This window comes from Mobula hypostoma, chromosome 1, assembly GCF_963921235.1.
Source record: "Mobula hypostoma chromosome 1, sMobHyp1.1, whole genome shotgun sequence".
Taxonomy (NCBI): domain Eukaryota; kingdom Metazoa; phylum Chordata; class Chondrichthyes; order Myliobatiformes; family Myliobatidae; genus Mobula; species Mobula hypostoma.
Genome location: NC_086097.1, coordinates 185,686,936 through 185,710,331, shown reverse-complemented (window position 1 = coordinate 185,710,331; position 23,396 = coordinate 185,686,936). Strand labels below are relative to the sequence as shown.

At 43.3% G+C, this 23,396-nt stretch overlaps 1 protein-coding gene across 5 annotated transcripts in view; it reads right to left on the bottom strand.

Annotated features, from left to right (window-relative positions):
- The window catches only part of gra (granulito), a 128,109-nt gene extending 114,298 nt beyond the window's left edge, over window positions 1-13,811 (bottom strand). Inside the window, exons 1-2 of one of the 5 annotated variants that reach the window (XM_063041222.1) lie at window positions 13,750-13,811; window positions 13,369-13,618 (exon numbers count right to left, since the gene is read on the bottom strand). In XM_063041222.1, coding sequence (XP_062897292.1) covers window positions 13,369-13,400 — 32 coding nt within the window. In that variant the 5' untranslated portion in view covers window positions 13,401-13,618; window positions 13,750-13,811. Of the gene's footprint in view, window positions 1-13,368; window positions 13,622-13,701; window positions 13,728-13,749 lie in introns of those variants that run through there. The other 4 variants (XM_063041239.1, XM_063041232.1, XM_063041249.1 and 1 more) reach the window with 4 other exon arrangements.
- Between the last annotated feature and the right edge of the window lie 9,585 nt (window positions 13,812-23,396).

The window sequence follows — 23,396 nt, the reverse complement described above, 5'->3', positions numbered from 1 at the left end:
GTGCATGATTATTAAATTACATTAATCTAGTCATTATCACTCAATTATCTCTTGGAGTTTGCTATGGGGCGAGTTGCCTGGTAAATCCTCTTTATTCTTGCAGCAACAATACTTCAAAAGTAAATCAATGATGATTAAACATTGAGAAAGGGATGCGAAAATTGCTCTGCAAATACAAGTCTTTCCTTTCCCTTCAATAGCTACAAACACAAGGATTAGAATAGCATACATTATTTCAAGATTAATCAGTCAAGATTATAAATCATAGGAGTGCAAAATTTATGCTGACACTTAGTACAGCATGGAAGTTGTGTCCTGTTGAGTGAGCTTTGCTTTGACAAGGCATTAAACTAAATCTCTATTGTACAGAATAAGAATCAGGTTTAATATCACTGGCATATGTCATGAAATTCATTATTTTATGGTAACAGTACACTGCAATACATAATAACACTAAATTACAATAAATACAGTATATATTTTAAAAATTAAATCAAGTAGTGCAAAAAGACAGCGAAAGAAAAAGTGAGATAATGTACATAGGTTTATTGTTTATTCAGAAATCTGATGGCAGACTGGAGGAAGCTGTTCGTGAAACATCAAGTGTGTCTTTAAGTTCCTGTATCTCCTCCTTGATGGTAGCGATCAGAAGAAGGCATATCCTGGGTGTTGGGGATGTCACCTTTTTGAGGCATCGCCTTTTTAAGGTGGTCTAAATGCTGGGAAAGCTAGTGCCCATGATGGAGCTGGCTGAGTTTACAACTTTCTCCGAACCTGTACAGTGGCCCTTCCATACCAGAAGGTAATGCAACCAGATAGAGTGCTCTCCACAGCACACCTTTAGAAATTTGCAAGAGTCTTTGGCGATGCACCAAGTCTTGTCAAACTCCTAATGAAATATAGCTGGTGTTGTGCTTTCTTTGTAGTTGTATCGATATGTTGGGCCCAGGATATATCTTCAGAGATGTTGACACACAGGAACTTGAAACTGCTCACCCTTTCCACTGCTGATCCCTCAATGAGGTCTGGTGTATGTTCCCTTGATTTCCCTTTCCTGAAGTCCACAATCAATTCCTTGGTCTGACTGACATCCTGTGCAAGATTGTTGTTGTGACACCACTCAATGAGCTGATGTATGCCTCCTCATGACCGTCTGAAATTCAGCAAACCACAGTTGTGTCATTAGCAAATTTATAGATAGCATTTGAGCTGTGCCTAGCCACAGAATCATGAATGTAGAAAGCGTAGAACAGTGGGCGAACACACAACCTTGAGGTGCATCAGTGTTGATTATCAGTCAGTAGGAGACAATATTTCTGATCCGCACTGATTGTGGTCTCCTGATGAGGAAGTCAAGGATCCAGTTGCAGAGGCACAGGTTTTGGAGCTTGTTGATATGAACTGAGGGTATGATTGTGTTGAACACTGAGCTGTAATCAATAAACAGCATGATGTAGGTATTGCTGTTGTTCTGGTGATCCAAGGTCTAGTGGAGAGCCAATAAATTTGCATCTGCTGTGGACCTACTGCGGCAATAGGCAAATTATTGTGGGTCCAAGTCCTTGCTAAGGCAGGAATTGATTCTGACCAACAACCAACCTCTCAAAGCACTTCATCACAGGAAATGTGAGTTCAACTGTGCGATAGTCATTGAGGGGGGCAGGTGAGGTCTGGGCCTGACGTCCCACTCACCCAGGGAAAGTGAACGCACAATACATCGTCTCTCCTTTCTCGGTGTAGTGATCGCTGCATGGTCACTGTTTGGTCGACTAGTCAGGATGCCACTGCAAATGGCCTCTCCTACATTACAGCATCCATAGCAACACCTTCTCGTTGGTGCCCCCATTTCCACCGAGCTTGCTACGTCATGGTGCGACTGAGCGTCCGGCAGTATAACTGGATGAGTAGGCTGGGCTCGTCAGCCGTGGTTGGCAGCCAGCCTATGAGAAGGACAACTCTGACTCCAAACCCGGGCAGATGGGACTCATTAGCCTTGTCAGGCCATCCACCTTGGAGAAGGACACTCCGACGTAAATCCTATGACCCGAAGACCTCGCTGTCACCGTCCCAGTTTGCTAGGCTATGGCAGATGAACCCCCGGAGTAAAGGGTGGGGCCAATATCACGCACACTGCACTCCACCTAAAATACCATTGCGCAGGCTGAAGGACAGGCCCACGTCTATGACCACCCTCCCTGACCATTCATCAAGCCCTGCAGCGATGGGAAATGGGAGAAAACAGCAGGTGGAAGATGACACTGGAAGCCACAGTTCCAATCCTGCATGCAGGCGGTTCAGGTGTATGGGTCGTCTGATGTTGACCCTGGAGACGACGATATCATTCGGCAGCACCCTGAAAGACCAAGCAGCCTTCTCTAGGGACAGCACTGCTTGCTCCGCACAGAGAGGGGCCTAGAAAAGGTGGCCTAACCAAAGCTCATTTCCATTTCCCCCAGTTGGCTCGCCGCGGTTAACAGGCATCCTCTAATGCAGTCAAACAATAACAAAAAAGAAAAGGTACACACCTGCCTCAAAGGAGTGCAAGGACTAAAGCTCCATGCTGGAACATCAGAACCATGCTCAATACAGCAGACAGTGGTCCCCCAGAACCACGCTCCGCTCTATGGTTGTGCATGAACTTTCAAGACTGAATGTCGACATCGCTGCTCTCAGTGAAGTCCACTTCCCAGAGGAAGGCTACCTTCAAGATCATGGTGCCGGCTACACTCTCTACTGGTCGGGCAAGCCAGAGACTTAGAGACGCCTTTGTGGCGTTGGCTTTATGGTCAGGAGCTCCATTGCCTCCAAACTTGAAAAATTGCCAACGGGTCACTCTGACCACATCATCTCCATGCGCCTCCCACTTCGAAACAAGCAGCATGCCACATTCTTCAGCGTGTACACCCCCACTCTTCAAGCGGATTCTGCAGAAAAGGACAAGTTTTACACTGATCTGCGCAACCTCGTATACAACGCCCCTGCAGACGACAAGGTCTTCATCCTTGGTGACTTCAATGCCAGAGTAGGCCAAGATTCAGAAGCCTGGAAAGGAGTACTTGACAAACATGGTCCTTTTCTGATGCTTGGTTATATGAATTTGGTTGGCGGTTTGATGTCTTTTTTTATGGAAGCTTGTATGGCACATAGCTCCGGGTCTGTGCTCCAAATAGGTTTCTTTTCCCTTTTTTTTTTTTAAGTTGTTAGGGGTTTTCTCTGTTTTAGTTAGTAGGGGTTCTTTTTTTCTTTCTTTCCTTTTTTCCATTAAAAAAAAGCTTTAATACTTTATTTTTTTGATTATTATTGATATACTGTTCAGCCTGGTTGATAGTTTAACTTTTACTCTACATATGGATATGTTATCTTGATTATTTTGTTGTATTTTTCTCTGTTGTTGATTTTCAATAATAATTAATGAAAAGATTTAAAAAGAAAGAAAGACAAACATGGTGTTGGAAACTGCAACGACAACAGGTGCCTTCTGTTAGAGTTTTGTGTGGAGCAGCAACTCACCATCACTAACACCATTTTCCAGCAGAAAGACAGTCTGAAGACAACCTGAACAACAGGAATTCTGCAGATGCTGGAAATTCAATCAACACACATCAAAGTTGCTGGTGAACGCAGCAGGCCAAGCAGCATCTGTAGGAAGAGGTGCAGTCGATGTTTCAGGCCGAGACCCTTCGTCAGGACTAAATGAAGGAAGAGTGAGTAAGGGATTTGAAAGTTGGAGGGGGAGGGGGAGATCCAAAATGATAGGAGAAGACAGGAGGGGGAGGGATAGAGCCAAGAGCTGGACAGGTGATAGGCAAAAGGGGATATGAGAGGATCATGGGATAGGGGGTCCGGGAAGAAAGACAAGGGGGGGGGACCCAGAGGATGAGCAAAATGTATATTTAGAGGGACAGAGGGAGAAAAAGGAGAGTGAGAGAAGGAATGTGTGCATAAAAATAAGTAACAGATGGGGTATGAGGGGGAGGTGGGGCCTTAGCGGAAGTTAGAGAAGTCGATGTTCATGCCATCAGGTTGGAGGCTACCCAGACGGAATATAAGGTGTTGTTCCTCCAACCTGAGTGTGGCTTCATCTTTACAGTAGAGGAGGCCGTGGATATTCCGCCTGGGTAGCCTCCAACCTGATGGCATGAACATCGACTTCTCTAACTTCCGCTAAGGCCCCACCTCCCCCCATACCCCATCTGTTACTTATTTTTATGCACACATGCTTTCTCTCACTCTCCTTTTTCTCCCTCTGTCCTTCTAAATATACCTCTTGCCCATCTTCTGGGTCCCCCCCCCTTGTCTTTCTTCCCAGACCTCCTGTCCCATGATCCTCTCGTATCCCCTTTTGCCTATCACCTGTCCAGCTCTTGGCTCTATCCCTCCCCCTCCTGTCTTCTCCTATCATTTTGGATCTCCCCCTCCCCCTCCAACTTTCAAATCCCTTACTCACTCTTCCTTCAGTTAGTCCTGACGAAGGGTCTCGGCCTGAAACGTCGACTGCACCTCTTCCTACTGAAGACAACCTGGATGCATCCTCGGTCCAAGCATTGGCACCTCATAGACTACATCTTGGTGCGCCAGAGAGACCTTCGGGATGTCTTACTCACCCGAGTGAGGCCCAGTGGAGTGTCATATGGATCATCGTCTTGTCCGCTGCAAACTCAGCCTCCATTTCAAACCCAAGCCAAAGAGAGGAAGCGCTCCAAGGAAGAAGTTTCAGGTTGGCAGCCCCCAGTCAGCTGAAGTGAAAGCTGACTTTCAGACGAATCTTCAGTCGAGGCTTCAGGATCCCAGTTTCCCCACAGACTCCTCTCCAGAAGTGCTTTGGAAACACCTAAAGACCACCATCCTGCAAATCTCTGAAGAAGTCCCAGGGTTTTCCACAAAGAAGAACAAGGACTGGTTCGATGAAAACAACCACGAGATCCAAGAACTGCTGGCAAAGAAGAGATCCGCCCACCAGACGCACCTTGCTCAGCCGTCTGGTCCTGACAAGAAAGCAGCCTTCCTCCTTGTATGCCGCAACCTCCAGCGCAAGTTTCGAGAGATTCAGAACACGTGGTGGACCAACCTCGCAAAGAGAACTCAGCTTTGCACAGACACCGGTGACTACAGAGGATTTTATGAAGCACTGAGAGCAGTGTACGGCCCTTCGCACCAGGTCCAGGGCCCCTTGCGCAGTGCAGATGGTCAGGCGCTCTTCACAAACAAGCGTGCATCCTGAACCGGTGGTTTGAACATTTGCAGACTCTCTTCGGCACCAATTGCATGGTCCAAGACTCAGCAATTCATCGCATCCCACAACAGCCAGAGAAAACAGAACTGGATAAGATTCCAACCCTAAAAAAGACAGTCAAGGCTACAGAGCAGCTGAAAAGTGGCAAGGCATCAGGAGTTGATGGAATCCCACCTGAGATTTGGAAGCATGGGGGCCCAGCGTTACACACCAAACTCCAGGAGTTCTTTGTCTGCTGCTGGGAACAAAGTAAACTACCACAGGACCTCCATGATGTAGTCATCATCGCCTTGTATAAGAACAAGGAGGAGAAGTCCCACTGCTCCAACTACTGGGGGATAACTCTGCTCTCTATCGCAGGAAAAATCCTCGCAAGAGTACTCCTGAACAGATTGGTGCCCATCATTGCAGAAGAACACCTCCCAGAGAGCCAGTGTGGCTTCAGAGCCAACAGAAGCACCAGCGACATGGTATTTGTTCTCAGACAGCTCCAAGAGAAATGTAGGGAACAGAACACGGGATTGTACGTCACATTTGTCGACCTTACCAAAGCGTTCGACACTGTGAGCAGGGAAGGTCTGTGGCAAATTATGGAACGACTGGGATGCCCCCCAAAGTTCTTCAGCATGGTCATCCAGCTACATGAAGATAAGCGTGGCCAAATTAGACACAACAACGACCTCTCAGAACCCTTCCCAATAGGCAACGGAGTAAAGCAAGGCTGCATCCTCGCGCCAACTCTCTTCACGATCTTCTTCAGCATGATGCTCGAAAAGGCCACAGAAGACCTTGATGACAAGGACAGTGTTTACATCTGATACCGCACCAATGGCAGCCTGTTCAACCTGAGGCGATTACAGTCCCACACCAAGACATTGGAGCAACTCATCCAAGAGTCACTCTTCACAGACGATGCTGCCCTTGTTGCCCACACAGAGACAGCCCTGCAGCACATAACATCCTGCTTTGCAGAGGCTGCCGAGCTTTTCGGACTGGAGGTCAGTTTGAAGAAGACAGAAGTTCTCCATCAGCCCGCACTTCAGGAAGATTACCACCCTCCTCATATCACCATCGGTGAAGTAGAGCTGAAGACAGTCCACCAGTTCAGCTATTTGGGGTGCACCATCTCGTCAGATGCCAAGATCGACAAAGAGATTGACAACAGACTGGCAAAGGCAAACAGCGCATTCGGCAGGCTGTACAAAAGAGTCTGGAACAACAGGCATTTGAAGAAAGGCACAAAGATCAGCATGAACAGAGCCATTGTACTAACCGCCCTCCTGTACGGCTCCGAGTCGTGGGGCACCTACCATCACCACCTACAACTCCTTGAGCGTTTCCACTAGTGCTGCCTCTGCACCATTCTCAACATCCACTGGAGTGACTTCCGTCACCAACATCGAAGTCCTCGAACAGGCGGAAGTCACTGGCATTGATGCTATGCTGTTGAAGACGCAGATGCGCTGGGCAGGGCACGTCTCCAGGATGGAGGTTCATCGCCTGCCCAAGATTGTGCTGTATAGCAAACTCTCCACTGGCTACCGTGACAGAGGGGCACCGAAGAAAAGGTACAAGGACTCTCTGAAGAAATCCCTTGGTGCCTGTCACATTGACCATCGCCAGTGATCTAATCTAGCCAGCAGTGAAAAATTGAAGATGTCCTTGAGCACTTCTACCAGTTGGTTAGCACAGGTTTTCAGTACCCTACCAGGTACACCATGAGGAACTGACATCCTGCAAAGGTTCATCCTCTTGAAAGATGTTCTGATATTAGCCTCCGAGACAGAGATCACAGGGTCACCAGATACTTCATATTGTCTATGAAGTTAACGCTACTTCAAAGAGCAGGGAGTTATGCCCATTATTTATCTCAATTAACATCATTAAACCTAGGTATTTTAGAAAGCAAGCATCAGAGCTCTTGAGAACTAAAAGTCAGGAAGGAGCTTAGGAAGACAAGGACACGAGAAGGGCTTGACGAGTAGGATAAAGAAAATTCCTAAGGCATTCTATATAGTCACAATGTACATGAAAAACAGGATGACCAGAGTGAGGGTAAGACCAATCAGGAATAAAAATGAAAACATGTTTGGAGTCAGAGGATGTAGGGGAAGTCCGTAATGAATACTTTGCTTCAGTATTCACCAGTGAGAAGGATCTTGATAAATGTGAGGTTAGCTCAGACAAACTAAAGCGCTGTAACATGTTGAGGTTAAGAAACAGGATGTGCTGCAACTTTTGACAAACATTGGGGTAGTTAACTCCTTGTGGCCAGATGGGACATACCCCAGGTTACTATGGGAAACGAAGGAAGAGATTGCTGTGCTTTTGGCAATGACCTTCACATTCTCAGTGGCTACAGGAGCAGTACCAGAAGATTGGAGGGTGGCAAGTGTTATTCCTTTGTTCAAGTAAGGTAACAGGGATAATCTTTTGAATAACATACCAGTGAGTCTTAACATCACTGCTGGGCAAAATGTTCAAGAGGATTCTTAGAGAGAGGAATTGCGAGTATTTGGAGAAGTATAGTCAGATTATGGTAGTCAGGAAAGCTTTGTGAGGGCATGACATGCCTCATGAACCTGATTGATTTCTTCAAGGAAATTACAATACAAAGCGATGAAGGTACAATGTGAACGTTGTGTATATGGATTTTAGTAAGGCATTCCGTAAGGTTCTCCATGGTAGACTCATTCAGAAAGCCAGGAGGTATGGAATCCTGGGAAACTTGGCTTGGCCAAGAAATGGCTTGCTTACAGAAAGGATAGTTTAGTACTGGATAGAGTGAACACACACCAAATGCTGAAGGATCTCATCAGGTCAGTCAACATCTATGGAGAGGACCAAAGAGTTGATGTTTTGGGTTGAGACCCTTCAGATAGAGCCTAGAGGTGCATGTCCAGTCCTGTTCCGCTGGGACCTGTTTTGAGACATCTGCTCGTCATGATTTTTATAAATGACTTGTATGAGGAAGTAGAAGAGTGTGTTAGTAAGTTTATAGATCACATGAAGGTTGGTGGTATTGTGGATAATGTTGAAGGTTGTTGTAGGTTACAATGGGAATTTGATAAGATGCAGAGCTCTACTGGGAAGTGTCAGATGGAGTTCAATCTAGAAAAGTGTTACATTTTGAAAATTTGAACTTAAAGGAAGAGCACAAGGTTAATGGCAGGATTCTTAGCAATGTGTAGGAACAGGGGGATCTTGGGATCCATGTCCATAGAAACCACAAAGTTGCAAAGCAAGTTGTTAAGGTGTTCTGGTCACCTCATTATAGGAAGGATGTGGAATCATTAGACAAGGCGCAAAGGAGATTGACCAGAAAGCTGTCTAGATTAGAGAACATGTATTTTAAAGAAAGCCTGAGTGAACTAGGGATTTTCTCTTTGGAGTGAAGGAGGATGGAACAGACTTGATAGAAGTGATAAGATGACACGAGGGATAAACAGAGCAGACAGCCAGTGTCTTTTTCCCAAGGTGCCAGATATGAAAGGGCATAATTTTAAAGTGACTAGAGGTAAATATGGGGGAAATGTCAAAGGTAGTTTACACAAAGAGTAGTAAGTATATGGAACACACTGCTGAGGTGGTGGCAGACATCAGGGACATTTAAGAGACTCTCAGGCACGTGGATAAAACTGGAGGGCTGCAGTGTGTGGCTGGGAATAATTAGATTGATCGTGGAGTAGGTTAAAAGGTCTGCAGAACATTGTGGGCCAAAGGGCCTGTACTTAGAACAGGTTGCAGAAAAACCCTTTAACCAACTCCAAGATCAGTCCAACCCTTCCCTCCCACATAATTATCCATTGTTTCTTTAATCGTGCCTAAATGTCTCTAAAATACTGCCCCTACCAACCCCCTGGCAATGCATTCCATGCACCTACCGCCCTATATGTAAAAGTAAAACTACCTCTTATATCCCCCCCAGGAAGAGAAGATGGCGGAGCGGCGCAGCGGCCACTCTGGTGAAATGATATCTGTTATCTGTCAAGTAGGGTGCCATGCACAATCCTGATTTGATGGAGACAGATGTGAGAGCTCGGAGGAACATCTGGAGAAACTTCTGAAATGCCTTCTTCGCTGTCACTGCTACTGTGTGATCCAGAATCTCCGGGGGAGAAGGCCCTGAGTCCTCAGCTTTGCTTGTTGCTCAGTGGCCGGGGCCGGGGTTGAAGCGCTCGGCAGAGATGGTGCTTGGTGCTCGGTGTCGGAGGGCTGGTCGGAGGCTCAAAGTTTTCGGACGGACTCAGAGTCGGCTGTGGTCGGGTGCTTCCAATGCATCGGCAGTTGTCGGCACCTGGAGGTTTATGGCAGGGAGAGTTTCTCCCTTTTGCCGCCTGCTATCGGGACTATCGGGAGTCGATCGGAACTTTGAGACTTTTTTTTTTAACCGTGCCCACGGTCTGCTCTTTATCAAATTATGGTATTGTTTTGCATTGCTGTAACCGTGTTATAATTATGTAGTCTTGTCAGTATTAGTCTTTGGTTTGTCCTGTTTTTTTTGTGATATCACTCTGGAGGAACATTGTATCATTTCTTAATGCATGTATTTCTAAATGACAATAAACGAGGACTGAGTGTCCTCATAATCTAATCTAATACTTCCCTCCAAACACTTTAAAGTTATGTCCCCTTGTATTAGCTATTTCTGCCCTGGGAAGAAGTGCCTGGCTGTCCACTCTATCTCTGCCTCATATCATCTTGTACACCTCTATCAAATCACTTCTCATCCCTCTTCACTCTAAACAGAAACCCTCTAGCTTGCTCAATCTATCCTCACAAGACAACCTGTCTAATCAATGCAACACACTGGCAAATCTCCCCTGCACCCTCTCTGAAACTTCCATGTCCTTCAGGCGACCAGATCTGAATACAATACTTCTAGTGTGGTCCAACCAGAGTTTTACAAAGATGCAACATTACCTTGTGACTCTTGAACTCAATCCCCCAACAATGAAGGCCAACATACCATAGGACATCCTAACCATCCTATCAACTTGTGCTCTGCAACTTTGAGGATTCTATGGACTGAACCCTAAGATCCCTCTGTTCCACCACACTACTAATAATTCTGCCATTAACACTATTCTGCCTTCAAATTTGACCTTCCAAAGTGATACACTTCATAAAGCACTGCAGCACAAAAAACGGACCATCAGCCCATCTAGTCTGTGCTGAACTGTAATTCTGCCTAGCCCCATTGACCTGCACCTGGACCTTAGCCCTTCATTTTTCTCGGTACATCCATGTATTCATTCAATCTTCTCTTAACCCTCACAATTAAACCTACATCCACTACTTCTGCAGATAGCTCACACTACCCTGTGAGTGAAGAGGTTCCCCCTATTCACCCCCATAAACATTCCACTCTTCACCTATAACCTCTAGTTCTATTCCTATCTAACCTCAGTGAAAAAGCCTGCTTGCATTTACTCTGTCTACACCCTTCATAATTTTGTATTCCTTTATCAAATCTCCCCCTATTCTCCAATGTTCCAGGGAATAAAGAGCTAATCTGTTCAACCTTTCCCTATAATTCAGATTTTGATGTCACAGCAATATCCTTGTAAATTTTCTCTTTACTCTTTCAATCTTATTGATTTCTTTCTTGTAGGTAGATGGCCAGAACTGCACACAACACTCCAAATTTAGCCCAAGAGTTTTATTTATATGACTTCAATATAACATCCCAGCTCCTATATTTAGTATTCTGATTTATGAAATCCAATGTGCCAAGAGCTGTCTTTATGATCCCACCTACTTGTGATGCAATTGTCAAGAAATTTGGGTATTTCTATTCCCATATCTTTGTTCTATCACACTCCTCAATGCCCTACCATTCAATGTGCAAATCCTATCCTGGTTTGTCCTCCCTAAGTGCAACAGTTCATACTTGTCTGCATTAAATTCCATCTCCCATTTTTTCCACCCATTTTTCCAGCTGATCCAGATCCTGCTGCAAGCTTTGATAGTCTTCCTCATTGTTCATCAATATTCCCAATGTTGATATCATCTGCTTATTTGTTGATCCAGTTTATCACATTATTATCTAAATCATTAATATAGATGATAAACAACAACACACCCAGCACCGATCCCTTTGGAACACCATTAGTCACAGGTCTCTCGTCAGAGAAGAAGCATCTACTGCCACTCACTGGCTTCTTTTGCAAAGCAAATATTGAATCAAAGTTACTATCTCATCCTGAATGCCAAGTGATTGAACTTTTTACAAAGCTTTGTCAAAGAGCTTGCTAAAGACTATAGTTCATGTGCACAATGTCCACTGTTTTCCTTCATCAACTTTGCTAGTAACCTCCTCAAAAAACTATAAGATTGGTTAGACATGACCTATCATGTACAAAGCAAGGTTGGCTATGCTTAATCAGACCCTCCCTATCCAAATATTTATATATCCTGTCCCTTAGAATACCTTCCAATAATTTAGCCATTACTAATATCAGACTCAATGGCCTATAGTTCCCCTGTTAATTATTAGAGCCTTCCTTGTACAATGGAACATTAGCTATCCTCCAGTCATCTGGCATAAGGACATTTTAAATATTTCTGCCATTGCCCCTGTAATTTCTGCATCAGCCTCCCACAAGGTCTAAGGGGAAACCTTGTCAGGCTCTGAGGATTTATCTACCCTAATTTGCCACAAGACAGCAAGCATCTCCTCTTCTGTAATCCGTATATGGTCCATGATCTCACCACTGTTTTGCCTCAGTTCAATTGACTCTATGTCTGTCTTCCAGGAAAACACGGTGCAAAAAATCTATTTAAGATCTTTCCCATCTCGTTCAGCTCCACGCAAAGATGACCAAGATGATCCACAAGTGGACCACTTTTGTCCCTCCCTATCCTTTTTGTTCTTGCTGTATCTGTAGAAGCCCTTGGAATACTCCTTCACCTTGTATACCAGAACAACTTCAGGTGTTCTTTTAGCCCTCCTAATTTCCCAAATGGTCTTTTGCATTTTTTTCTATTCTGTAAGTGCCTCACTTATTCCTTGTGAACGCAGCAGGCCAGGCAGCATCTATAGGAAGAGGCGCAGTCGACGTTTCACGTTACGTTAGTCCTGACGAAGGGTCTCGGCCTGAAACGTCGACTGCGCCTCTTCCTATAGATGCTGCCTGGCCTGCTGCGTTCACCAGCAACTTTGATGTGTGTTGCTTGAATTTCCAGCATCTGCAGAATTCCTGTTGTTCACTTATTCCTTGCTGCCTATACCTGCTGTGCACCTCCTTCTCCTCTTAAGTAGGGCCCTAATATCCCTAGAAAACCAAGGTTCCCTTGACCTGTTAATATTGTGCTTTGCTCTAACAGGAACATAGAAACTCTGTACATTCGTAATTTCACTTTTGAAGCCTCCCACTTACCAAGCGTCCCTTTGCCAGAAAGCAAACTAACCAATCCATACTTGCCAGATCCTTTCTGATTACATCAAAATTATTTTACACAATTTATAAAAGAGTTAATGCTTTAAGCCACACACACGAAATGCTGAAGGAACTCAGTACGCCAGGCAGCATCTAGGAAAAAAGTTCTCTTTTCCTAGATGCTGCCTGGCCTGCTGATTTCCTCCAGCATTTGTGTGTGCGGTGCTCGGATTTCCAGCATCTGCAGATCTTCTCGTTTGTGAATGTTTTAAGCAATTTTTTCTTTCCTTCCCACGAATTCTGTTTTATTAACCTCATCCATGATAGTACTCTTCAGATGGCTGAGAGATCAAAGAGTATAGCAGTGTACGATCACACATCCCTGAAGTTTGTTGCCTGATCTCGGACCTCTGAAAAGTACTGGCACGTTTGTCTCTGGAGTTTTCCCAACCCTGATACACCGAGTAATTGCAATACTTCCGCAGTTGTCCCGGTTTACCCACTAAGAATAAAACACGTAAGGATTGCAGTGTAAGGAGAGGGGACGCCCGGCAAGGCGGGGCGAGGACTGACGACCTCGATTCTAAACGGTAAGGGAAGTATTTAAGTTTCAGACCACCCCTAGATGGGTGACTGCACGCCGCCGCGTAATCTCAGGAGATGCTGACGACTACTGGGAGATTGGTCTGCGGTACGAGAGCTTTTCAAGAGGAATCGGTTTTACCAGCGGTCAGATCGAGTAGTCGTACTCACCCGGTTGGAGTAACGCCTTTTACCTCCGCCATCCCCTCCTCACGCGACAATCGACCTGCCTCCGTAACGGGTGACAGCGCTCGCGACAGAGCTCGAGCCGCCTCGTCAGACCGCACGTACCCTTCCGCGTGTCGCGAGCTTTTCCCTGCGGCGAGAGACGGGCGAGTGGGTGGTGGTCAGTGGCGTCCCCGCAGCACAACAGTGGGCTCAGCGAGAACGGAACGTCCGATCGGGATGTACAAAAGCAAGCCTGCTGGAGAAATGTAGAGAGAGCGAAGATGGTTAATTTATATTATTATTGGGGGAGGGGGTTGTTCACAATGAAATACTCACAGAGAAGTTGTATTGAGAGGAGGGGATTATCAAATGGAAGACCGTCACCTGGAAACGTTGCCTTGCCAACCGCAACAACAGGTGCAGCAGTGACGTAGCGTGTGTCGCCCATCCCGTCAGTGTCAGCAGCCTGGGACATCTTTCCAATATATTCTTACCCCTCCCCGATTAAGCTCTTTCAGTCCAGTCGTCAGGTGCATTTACGTTCAAAATAATAGTTTGATAGTTCGATTATACATTCAGATTTTAAAATAATTTACATTTCTCAATCCTCTTCTTTTTATTTCCACATCCTGAACCTGGCATTCCTGAATTATTTTCATTATCCTTTCCAAGCTCCAAACTTGAATCATAACTTCCGAGGCAACGTGTCAGACTTGCCTCTCGCTCTTTTTGGCGTGTAATGCTCCATTTGTGCTATAGTTAACCGTATTTAAATTAATTGTTTAAGAGAACAGATGTCAGAGGTCAAAGAAGTGAGTTTTGATAAATGGCGGTAAGAATAGAGGTGCAGAGATTGGATTCCAGCGTGCCTATAAAACGTTTGGGCAATCAATATGTTTTGAGTTCATATGGCCAATATAAACAAACGTAACAGTATTGCTTAATATATGCAATCTATCCAGAAAATTTAAACCTATCATAACAAGGTTTAGACGGTTCTAAAAAGTTTTGCAGGAGTTTAACAGAGCATATAGGTAATTTCTTTCCACTGGTACAGAAAAGATATTTGTTTGCATGTTTCTTGTCTCTCCACTGATGGGTCTACAAGTAGGAAAGCTATATAGTTGATATGCTGTAAAATACAGAATTGTTTCTTGTATTCTTTAAAATAAGTTCAACAAACCACCTCTGCACTCCGTGCCTGTTAGGCTGGAACCATCTTAAAGGAGAGTGCTGTTAACTAACATCATAATAGTTCTCATCTCAAAGCTCTAAATAACAATCCAACCTACAGAATTAATGTGGACAAGAAAAAGTGAGGAACACCACAACTGTAGTTTCCATTACAACTTGTATTTATATAACATTTATTGTAATAAAATATTCCAAGGCACTCACTAGGATGCATTCAAACAAGAAACTAGTTACTTAAGGACAGGCCATCAAAAATATAATCAAAGAAATCATTTCAAAGGGAGGGAATTTCATATTTGATAAAGATAGAAGATGGAATATTGACCAACAGTGCATTGCAGCAGTTGAGACAAAAAGTAACAAGAGGACAGGTGAGACTTTCATTAGCTGGGCTGAAGGGAATGTTGACTCAGACCATGAGAGGCCTGCTTCGGGCATTCTCAAGGCGCAGATTGGAAGCTTGTGTGGGGCGCCACTCCTCGCACAGGCACTAGAGCAATGTGTGGTTAAGTGCCTTGCTTCAAGGACTCAAGGACACAAACACGCTGCCACAGCTGAAGCTCGAACTAGTGACCTTCAGATCACTAGACAATTGCCTTAACCACTTGGCCACGTGCCCAATATGAGGGCTGAGGCAGGACTAAAATATACAGAAGTAAGCTTTTTGGTATTGGATAATAATGTTAGTATAGTTAAGAATCAAAAAGGGTTCTAAAGTTGCAATGTTCAACTGGAGATTGCGACCAAGAAGGAGAAATGGAATTAATGGCTGGAAATCATATTGTGTGACAACCAGAACTGCACGGAATAACTAAAATTTGACTAAATAAAAGTTTCATGCACCTGTAACAGAATGTCTCAACTTATATACTCAATACCCTGATGACTGGAGGTCGTACATATTTGTTATTGTCCTGTTCACTTGTGCCACTTGCAGAGAGCTATGGACCTGCACCCTAGTACCCCTAGGTCTGTTTTCCTATGGGTCCTGCAATCTACTATTTATTTTCATCTTGCATTTGATCTTTCACAGTATAACACCACATACTTACCCAGATTAAATTCCATCTGCCATTTCCCTCCCCAAATTTCCAATGGATCTACTGTATATCTTGCTGTATCTTTTGGCAACCATCCTCACTATCCAAAACTACAAAAAATTTTGTGTTATCTTCCAAGTTACCAATCAGACCACCTCTATTTTCATCCAACTCTTAATATAAATTATAAACAACGGAGGTCCTAGTACTAATCTCTGTGAAACACTGGGGACAGACCTGTCAGAAAAGTATCTTTTTACCACATCTCTCTAGCTACTATAGCCAAGCCAATTTTGTATCTGATTTACCAACTCACTATTCATCCCATGTGATTTAACCTTATGGACTAGCCTATCATGAGAGACCATATCTAAAATCCATGTTGATAACATCTACAGCCTACCTTTATCAATCATCTTTATCACTTCCTCAAAAAACCTGAAATTTGTGAGACAGGCCTTCCCCATTGAAAACCATCCTTGCATTTCCAAATGTGAGTAAATCCTGTCCCTCTGAATCTTCTCCAATAATTTCCCTACCTCTGATATAAGGTTGACCACCCTATAGTTTTCTAGTTTGTTCTATTGCCCTTCCTAAACAATGGAATGACATCAGATAGTCTCCAATCTTCTGGGAGCTTTTCTGTGGTTGAAGATGATACAAAGATCTCTGTTTCAGCTCCAGTGATCTCTCCTCTTGGCACCCTGAGTATCCTAGGATGTATCCCATGTGGCCCTGGGAATTTATCCATCTTGATGTTTTTCCAAGATACTCAACAACTCCTCCTTTTCAATAGGCCCTAAAATATCCACGTACCTCCCCCCGCCCCCAAATCATCCATGTCCTTTCTTTTAGGACATAGAATATAGAAATCTACAGCACATTACAGGCCCTTCGGACCACAATGTTGTGCTGACCATGAAACCTACTCTAGAAACTGCCTGGAGTTTCCCTCGTGCATAGTCCTCTACTTTTCTAAGTTCCTTGTACCTATCTAAGAGGCTCTTAAAAGATCCTATTGTATCCACTTTCACCACCGCCGCTGGCAGTGCATTCCACGCATCCACCATTCTCTGTGTGAAAAGGTTACCCCGACATCCCCTCAGTACCTGTTTCCAAGCACCTTAAAACTATGCCCCCTCGTGTTAGCCATTTCAGCCTTGGGGAAAAGCCTAGGGCTATCCACACAATCAATGCCCTTCATCATCAGGTCACCTCCCATCCTCCGTCGCTCCAAGGAGAAAAGGCCAAGTTCATGCAACCTATAAGGGATGCCCTCCAATCCAGGCAACATTTTAATGAATACTGATGTGAAGGACCTCATCCATTTTTTCTGGCTCCACACTAAAGTTCTGTCCCTTGTTCTAGAGTGGCCCTACTTCTCTCTAGCTATCATCTTGCTCCTAATGTCCTCCTTGACCCTGGCAACAGGGAAATAATACACCATCCACGAATCCCTCTTGTAACCACAGGAATACCTATCAGTTTCCCTGACTATTGAGTTCCCCCAATCACTGCTACTTTCTTGAGTGAACTTGGCCTTTTCTCCTTGGAGCGTTGGAGGATGAGAGGTGACTTAATAGAGGTGTATAAGATGATGAGAAGTATTGATCGTATGGATAGCCAGAGGCTTTTTCCCGGGGCTGAAACGGCTAACACAAGGGGGCATAGTATTAAGGTGCTTGAAAGTAGGTACAGGGGGGACGTCAGGGGTAAATTTTTCACAGTGTTTTGGGTGCATGGAATGTACTGCTGGTGACAGTGGCGGAAGCAGATATAATAAAGTTTTATAAGAGACTCTTAGATACATGGAGTTTAGAAAAACGGGGTTATGCAGAAGGAAAATTCTAGGCAGTTTCTAGAGTAAGGTTACATGGTTGGCACAACGTTGTGGGCCGAAAGGCCTGTAATGTGCTGTAGATTTCTATGATCAATGTTCACTTACCTGGACTTTGACTTTTCTTGCTGTATAACAGCGTCAGTTGTGACACCACTAATTTGGTTGATGCATTTTTTCCTTGTTCCCTTGAGAGACCATATCCACCAACAGTAAGCCTTTCAGAGAGGGGAATAGCACAGGGGACTCTTCATTACCTTCCTGTATCTCCAACCATCTAACCAGCCGACCTGTGGTGTGATCACTTCCTTGAAATTCCTATATATGATGCTTTCTGTCTCAGTGACTCCCATCTGCCACTTTAACAGATCCACATTGTCTGAAAGGAGTTATAGGCTGGGCACACTTCCTGTAAAGATTGTTACCAGAAACACTTAATCACTCTCTGATCTCCCATATTTGACAGGAGCATAGCACTCCACTGACTGCCATTTCTACCTCTCAAGGTACTAAAGCTTAAAGAGACCTTATCTTGATTCACCTTGCCACTACTGCTCAGCCTTCTCACCATAGCCTCCCTTGTTAAATCCTCTGCAGTTATGCCTCAACCTCAGCACTTGGACCTCAAAATATCTCTTCTCAAGATGGCTATTCCAAAATGGTCACTCTTGCTAGATCTTGCCTCCCTTTTAAATTCATTCCTCGATCTCAATGATAGGCCTGTTGATAGGAAAAGATCACCTTATCTTGGATTGTCTTAAAGAGGCAAGCTCTCTTCCCATTAAAAGCACGTCAGTTGAGTTTTTATAGCAGGCTACCAATTTCATCATTTTCAGATACATTATTGTAAACTGTATTCAGTTTCACTGATCGAGAGCCTGAACTCACACAGAAGTGAAACACAGATTTTGGAGACAACCATATTCAGCCGCACATATACAAAAAAAGATTTCTGCAGCTGTTCAAAGAATTTGACAGAGCACGTAGCATTGAACTAGTACGTTTTTCTCAAAATATGCAATTTTAAAACAATAGTTTGGTGCTGTGTAAATTTTGTGGCATATATCTACAAACTCAGTGCAAATCATCTTGAGAAGTTTGTAGTATAATGATTAGGCTCTCCATTGATCAGGGTTGACCATGAATGTTGCTCCTAGCTGTCTATGCAAGCCAGGGCAGTACAACATGGAGAACAAGTTGTTGCCCATGCAGCAGGCTCCCCTCTCCATGCAGCTGATGAGACGTATACAGTTTGGCTCCAGCTGTGTCACAGGAGTTGTCAGGCAGCGTTGAAATTAGTGTGGGACTGCCTTAGGGACTCAAGCTTTGGATTTTTCCTTGGGGTTTACTCTTGAAGTCTTCCCTAAGAGTTGGTTTAGCCACAAGGCAGAAGAGGTTTGACATCAGAGTTTTCCTTCTCCTAGATGAGCTGCCAACCATGGCTGAAAAGCCCCATCTGCCCAAAGTGACTGGTCTTATGGTGTCAGTAACCCTCCTTTACCCTTTCTCCTGTCAGTTCCACCAGGCTTAGCAGCTAAGCCACACCTGAAGCCAAGGAGCTGGACTTGGTTGTCAGAGGCTATTTGAGAAGCATGCTGTTGAAAGCATTCAATAGATAGTGGGAGCTTATCCCCACTACCACCCCCGGCTATAATAACCTTAAAGAACTGTATGATACTGATGTATAAATACAAGCTCTTTATAAAATTTAAGCTCTTTATAAAAAAAGAACCATTGAACCATGCCACAAGCTTGCAGAATTTCCAGGAAAATAGCAGTGTTAAGCATAAAACATTGTTATGATTAAATCGTTCTAGTTGTTTTCATTCAGCAGATGAAAAGTTAGTCATTGTGAAGCTGGAAATAACAAAGAAAAAGAATGCTGAATGCTGAGCTGTACTGGCAAAACAGGAATTTAAATGGGAGTGAGTGATTTCGGCAGAAAGTGGAGAGGAAGGGGTGGGGAGGGGAAGATGTGTCTGGTTGTGGGATCCTCTTGGAGATGGCAGAGGCTGCAAAGAATAAGTTGGATGTGGAGGCTTATGAGATGGTAGGTGAGGATGTTCTACAGTTGGTCTAATTCTAAGAATAGATGTAACCTCAAAGATGAAGATCTAGTATTAATTCATAGTCACAAGTTTGAAATATGAAGTTTGAAAAGCTCTGATCTTTTGTTCTTATAGAAAGCTGAATGAAAGACCTTGTGTTCAGAAAAGGTATGAGTAGTCCATTTCATGTTAAAGATCTCATTTCATTGCAAAGAGTTTTCAAAAATCAGCTCACAACAGGATTCCAGAAAATGGCATTAATTCAGTCCAAAATACTTATAGTTGGTGTTATTATTAAATCATAGATTATTCTTTTATTGTTTCAGTAGTTATGGCATTAGGCCAATGTGCTTGATAACATTTACTTTAGCAAGATAAAAAAAATTCTAATTTTACTATGATCAAAATGTTTTGAGCCTTTCATTTGCTTTTTCAAATCTGTGAAATTATTATAGCTACTATAAAGCAATAATAAATTCAAGACTTGTTGTAGCTGTATTTCAGCTGAAGGATAAAAGCAATACTATTAAAGTGTATGGTTATGGAGACCATAAGATAGCCTTCCTCACCATCAACACAACTACAATTTAACCTTCAGGAAATTCTGCACGTGAACTCCCAAGTCCCAAGTACCTCAGATTTTTAAATTTTCTCTCCATTTAGAAAATATTCAACCCTTTTATTTCTTCTTCCAAAGTGCATGGCCATACATTTCATGACACTGTATTCCATCTGCCATATCTTTGCCAATTCCCCTAATCTAAGTCCTTCTGTAGCCTCTCTGCTTCCTCAAAACTCCCTGCCCCTCCACCTATCTTCATATCATTCACAAACTTGGCCACAAAGCCATCAATTCTGTCATCCAGATCATTGACATATCAACATAAAAGGAATCAGACCCATCACAAATCCCTGTGGAACACCACTAGTCACTGGCAACCAACTAGAAAGACTCCCTTTATTTCCACTCTTTGCCTCCTGCCAATCAGCCAATGCTCTATCCATGATAGCCTTTCCTGTATTACCATGGGCTTTTGTTAAGCAGCCTCATGTGTGACATCTTGTCAAAGGCCTTCTGAAAATCCAAGTACACAACATCTACCAATACGTTTTTGCTTGTTATTTCTTCAAAGAATTCCAACAGATTTTTCAGGCAATATTTTCCCTTAAGGAAACCATGCTGACTATGGCCTATTTTATCATGGGCCTCCAAGTACCCTAAAACCACATCCTTAACAATCGACTCCAACATCTTCTCAGTCACTGAGGTCGAACTAACTGGTCTATAATTTCCTTTCTTCTACCTCTCTCCCTTCTTGAAGAGTGAAGTGACATAATGGATAATGTGTATGCTAAAGCAAATATAGAATGAGTCAATGCTCATTAACTGTCATGAGGGAGGAAGTAATGTTCAGAGGAAAATCATAGTAAAATCCATTAATATAGATAGCTGATGATAACTTACCTGAAAATCAGGACATACAAGACAGAATTAGGAACAGAATTAGGCCATTCAGCCCATTGAGTCTGCTCCACCATTCCATCATGGCTGATCCTGGATCCCACTCAACCCCGTACACCTTCCTTCTCTCCACATCCTTTGATGCCCTAACCGATCAGGAAATGATCAACTTTCACCTTAAATATACATGAATAGGCTACCTAGAGATTTAACCTTAGTCGTTGAGACATCCGTTATGTGAGCAAGGAGAGGATCACAATACTAAATAATAAACTATATGGTAAGTTCTGTGCAGTATGCAACAAGAAAGAGATGATGGCAATTGTTGCTGAAATTGACTGAGATGAGAAGTGAGTTACCTTCAATTCAGATTGCTAGGCTGGGACTGTAATGTGAAACAAGCTTATTATGGCAGAAATACATGATGTATTGGATTCTACTTAGAGTTCAGTCCTAGATTTTCACTCACAAGAGAGGTGCATCCTTTTAGAAGGGAAAGGAGGAGGAATTTCTTGAGCCAGAATAGTGAATCTATGGAAATCATTACCACGGGTGGCTGTGGAGGCCTAGTCATGGGGTATAGTTAAAGGAAAGGTTAACAGATTTTTTTATTAGTCAGGGCATGAAATAATACAGGGAGAAGGCAGGAGATTGGGGCTGAGGGGAAATGGATCAGCCACAATGAAATGGCTGAGCAGACTCAATGGGCCAAATGGCCTAATTCTGCTCCTATATCTTATGGTTTTATCTTAGTTCACTGAGTTGTCACACGAGGATATCTTGGATCCTGGATTTCCTCACTTGCAGACCCTAGTCTGTTCAGACTGGCAACATCTCCTCCATGATCTCCATCAGCACAGGTGCACTACAAGGCTGTGTGCTTAGTCTCCTGCTCTACTCGCTTTACACTGACGACTGTGTGGCTAAGTACAACTCCAATGCCATAGTCAAGTTTGCTGATGATATCATCACTATCATAGGCCTTATCAAAGGTGGTGATGAATCAGCATATAGGAGGGAGACTGAAAATTTGGCTGAGTGGTGTCATAGCAACTTCTTACTCAAGGAGCTGATTATTGACTTCAGGAGAAGGAAACCAGAAGTCCATGAGCCAGTTCTCATCAGTGCAGAGGATTAGCAGCTTTAAATTCCTAGTTGTTATTATTTCGGAGGACCTGTCCCAGGCCCAGCACATAACTGCAATTATGGCCATGCCTCTACTTTCTTGAGAGGTTGTAGAGATTCACACCACCAGGTACAGGAACAGTTACTACCCCTCAACCATCAGGCTTTTGAACCAAAGGGGATTGTTTCACTCACCACATCAATGAAATGTTCCCACACCATGGTCGCACTTTTAATGACTCTACATCTCATGTTGTCAATATGTATATTTTTTTCATCTTGTATTTGCAGTTTGTTGTCTTCTGTACTCTGGTTAAACACCCTAGTTGGGTGGTCTTTCACTGACTCTGTTAAAGTTATTATTCTATAGATTTATTGAGTATGCCCACAGGAAAATGAATCTCAGGGTTCTATATGGTGACATATGTATTTTGATAATAAATTTTCTTTGAAGTTTGACTCTTTAATCCTTTCCATAGATTCTGCCTGACTTGCTCAGGTCCTTCAGTATTTTGTATGCGTTACACTAAAAATAAACCTTACCTTTTCCTCAGATCAGTATCCAAAGTGTAACATATGTATATCTGTGTGTATATCTTTGCTGAATCTGCACAAAAAATTCAATACAATAGTAATTTAAATCATCATTTGTCTTGCTTTTACAGCTTTGTTACTGTAATTGTTAATACTGCCACCTTCTGGCAAATAAGCATAGAACTGATAATGTACTTTCAGCACTACACAGAATTAAAATATGAACACAAGGTGGTACAGCTGAATAGACAATTGCTAGGTGCCTGCTAAAAATTTATTCCATGTAAAGTGCACTTCACACAAAGCTTAACAATGTAGAAAGTGAACATTTGTAATATTGGAATGAACAGGAAGTTAAATTATATTCAGAAGTTTATATACTCTTGGTCTTTTTTTTGAAGGATGAAATTCTATCTAATCCATACACTTCACGACATCTAACAGAAAATGACCCATATGTAACATCAGAAATGGTGTTAAAATATTGAATCAAAAATTGCTGAATTGAACATCACCAGATTCAAATATTCACCAAATTTCTCTCTCCATGAACTGCCTTCTCAAGTTCCTATTTATCACATTTTCCTCAATAACCAAATTGTTTAGAGAGTATTTTAGATCAGTCTGCATTTTCCAGTTGGTAGTCCACCTGATAAATATTATCCCTGGAAGACAATGGTTGATATGAGGCTCGCTTGAGTTAACCATACCTACATAAAAGCAATCAGTCAGTCTGCCTGGACAGCAGGATTTCTTGCTGATTACCTACAGAAGATTTGCAGCACAAATTT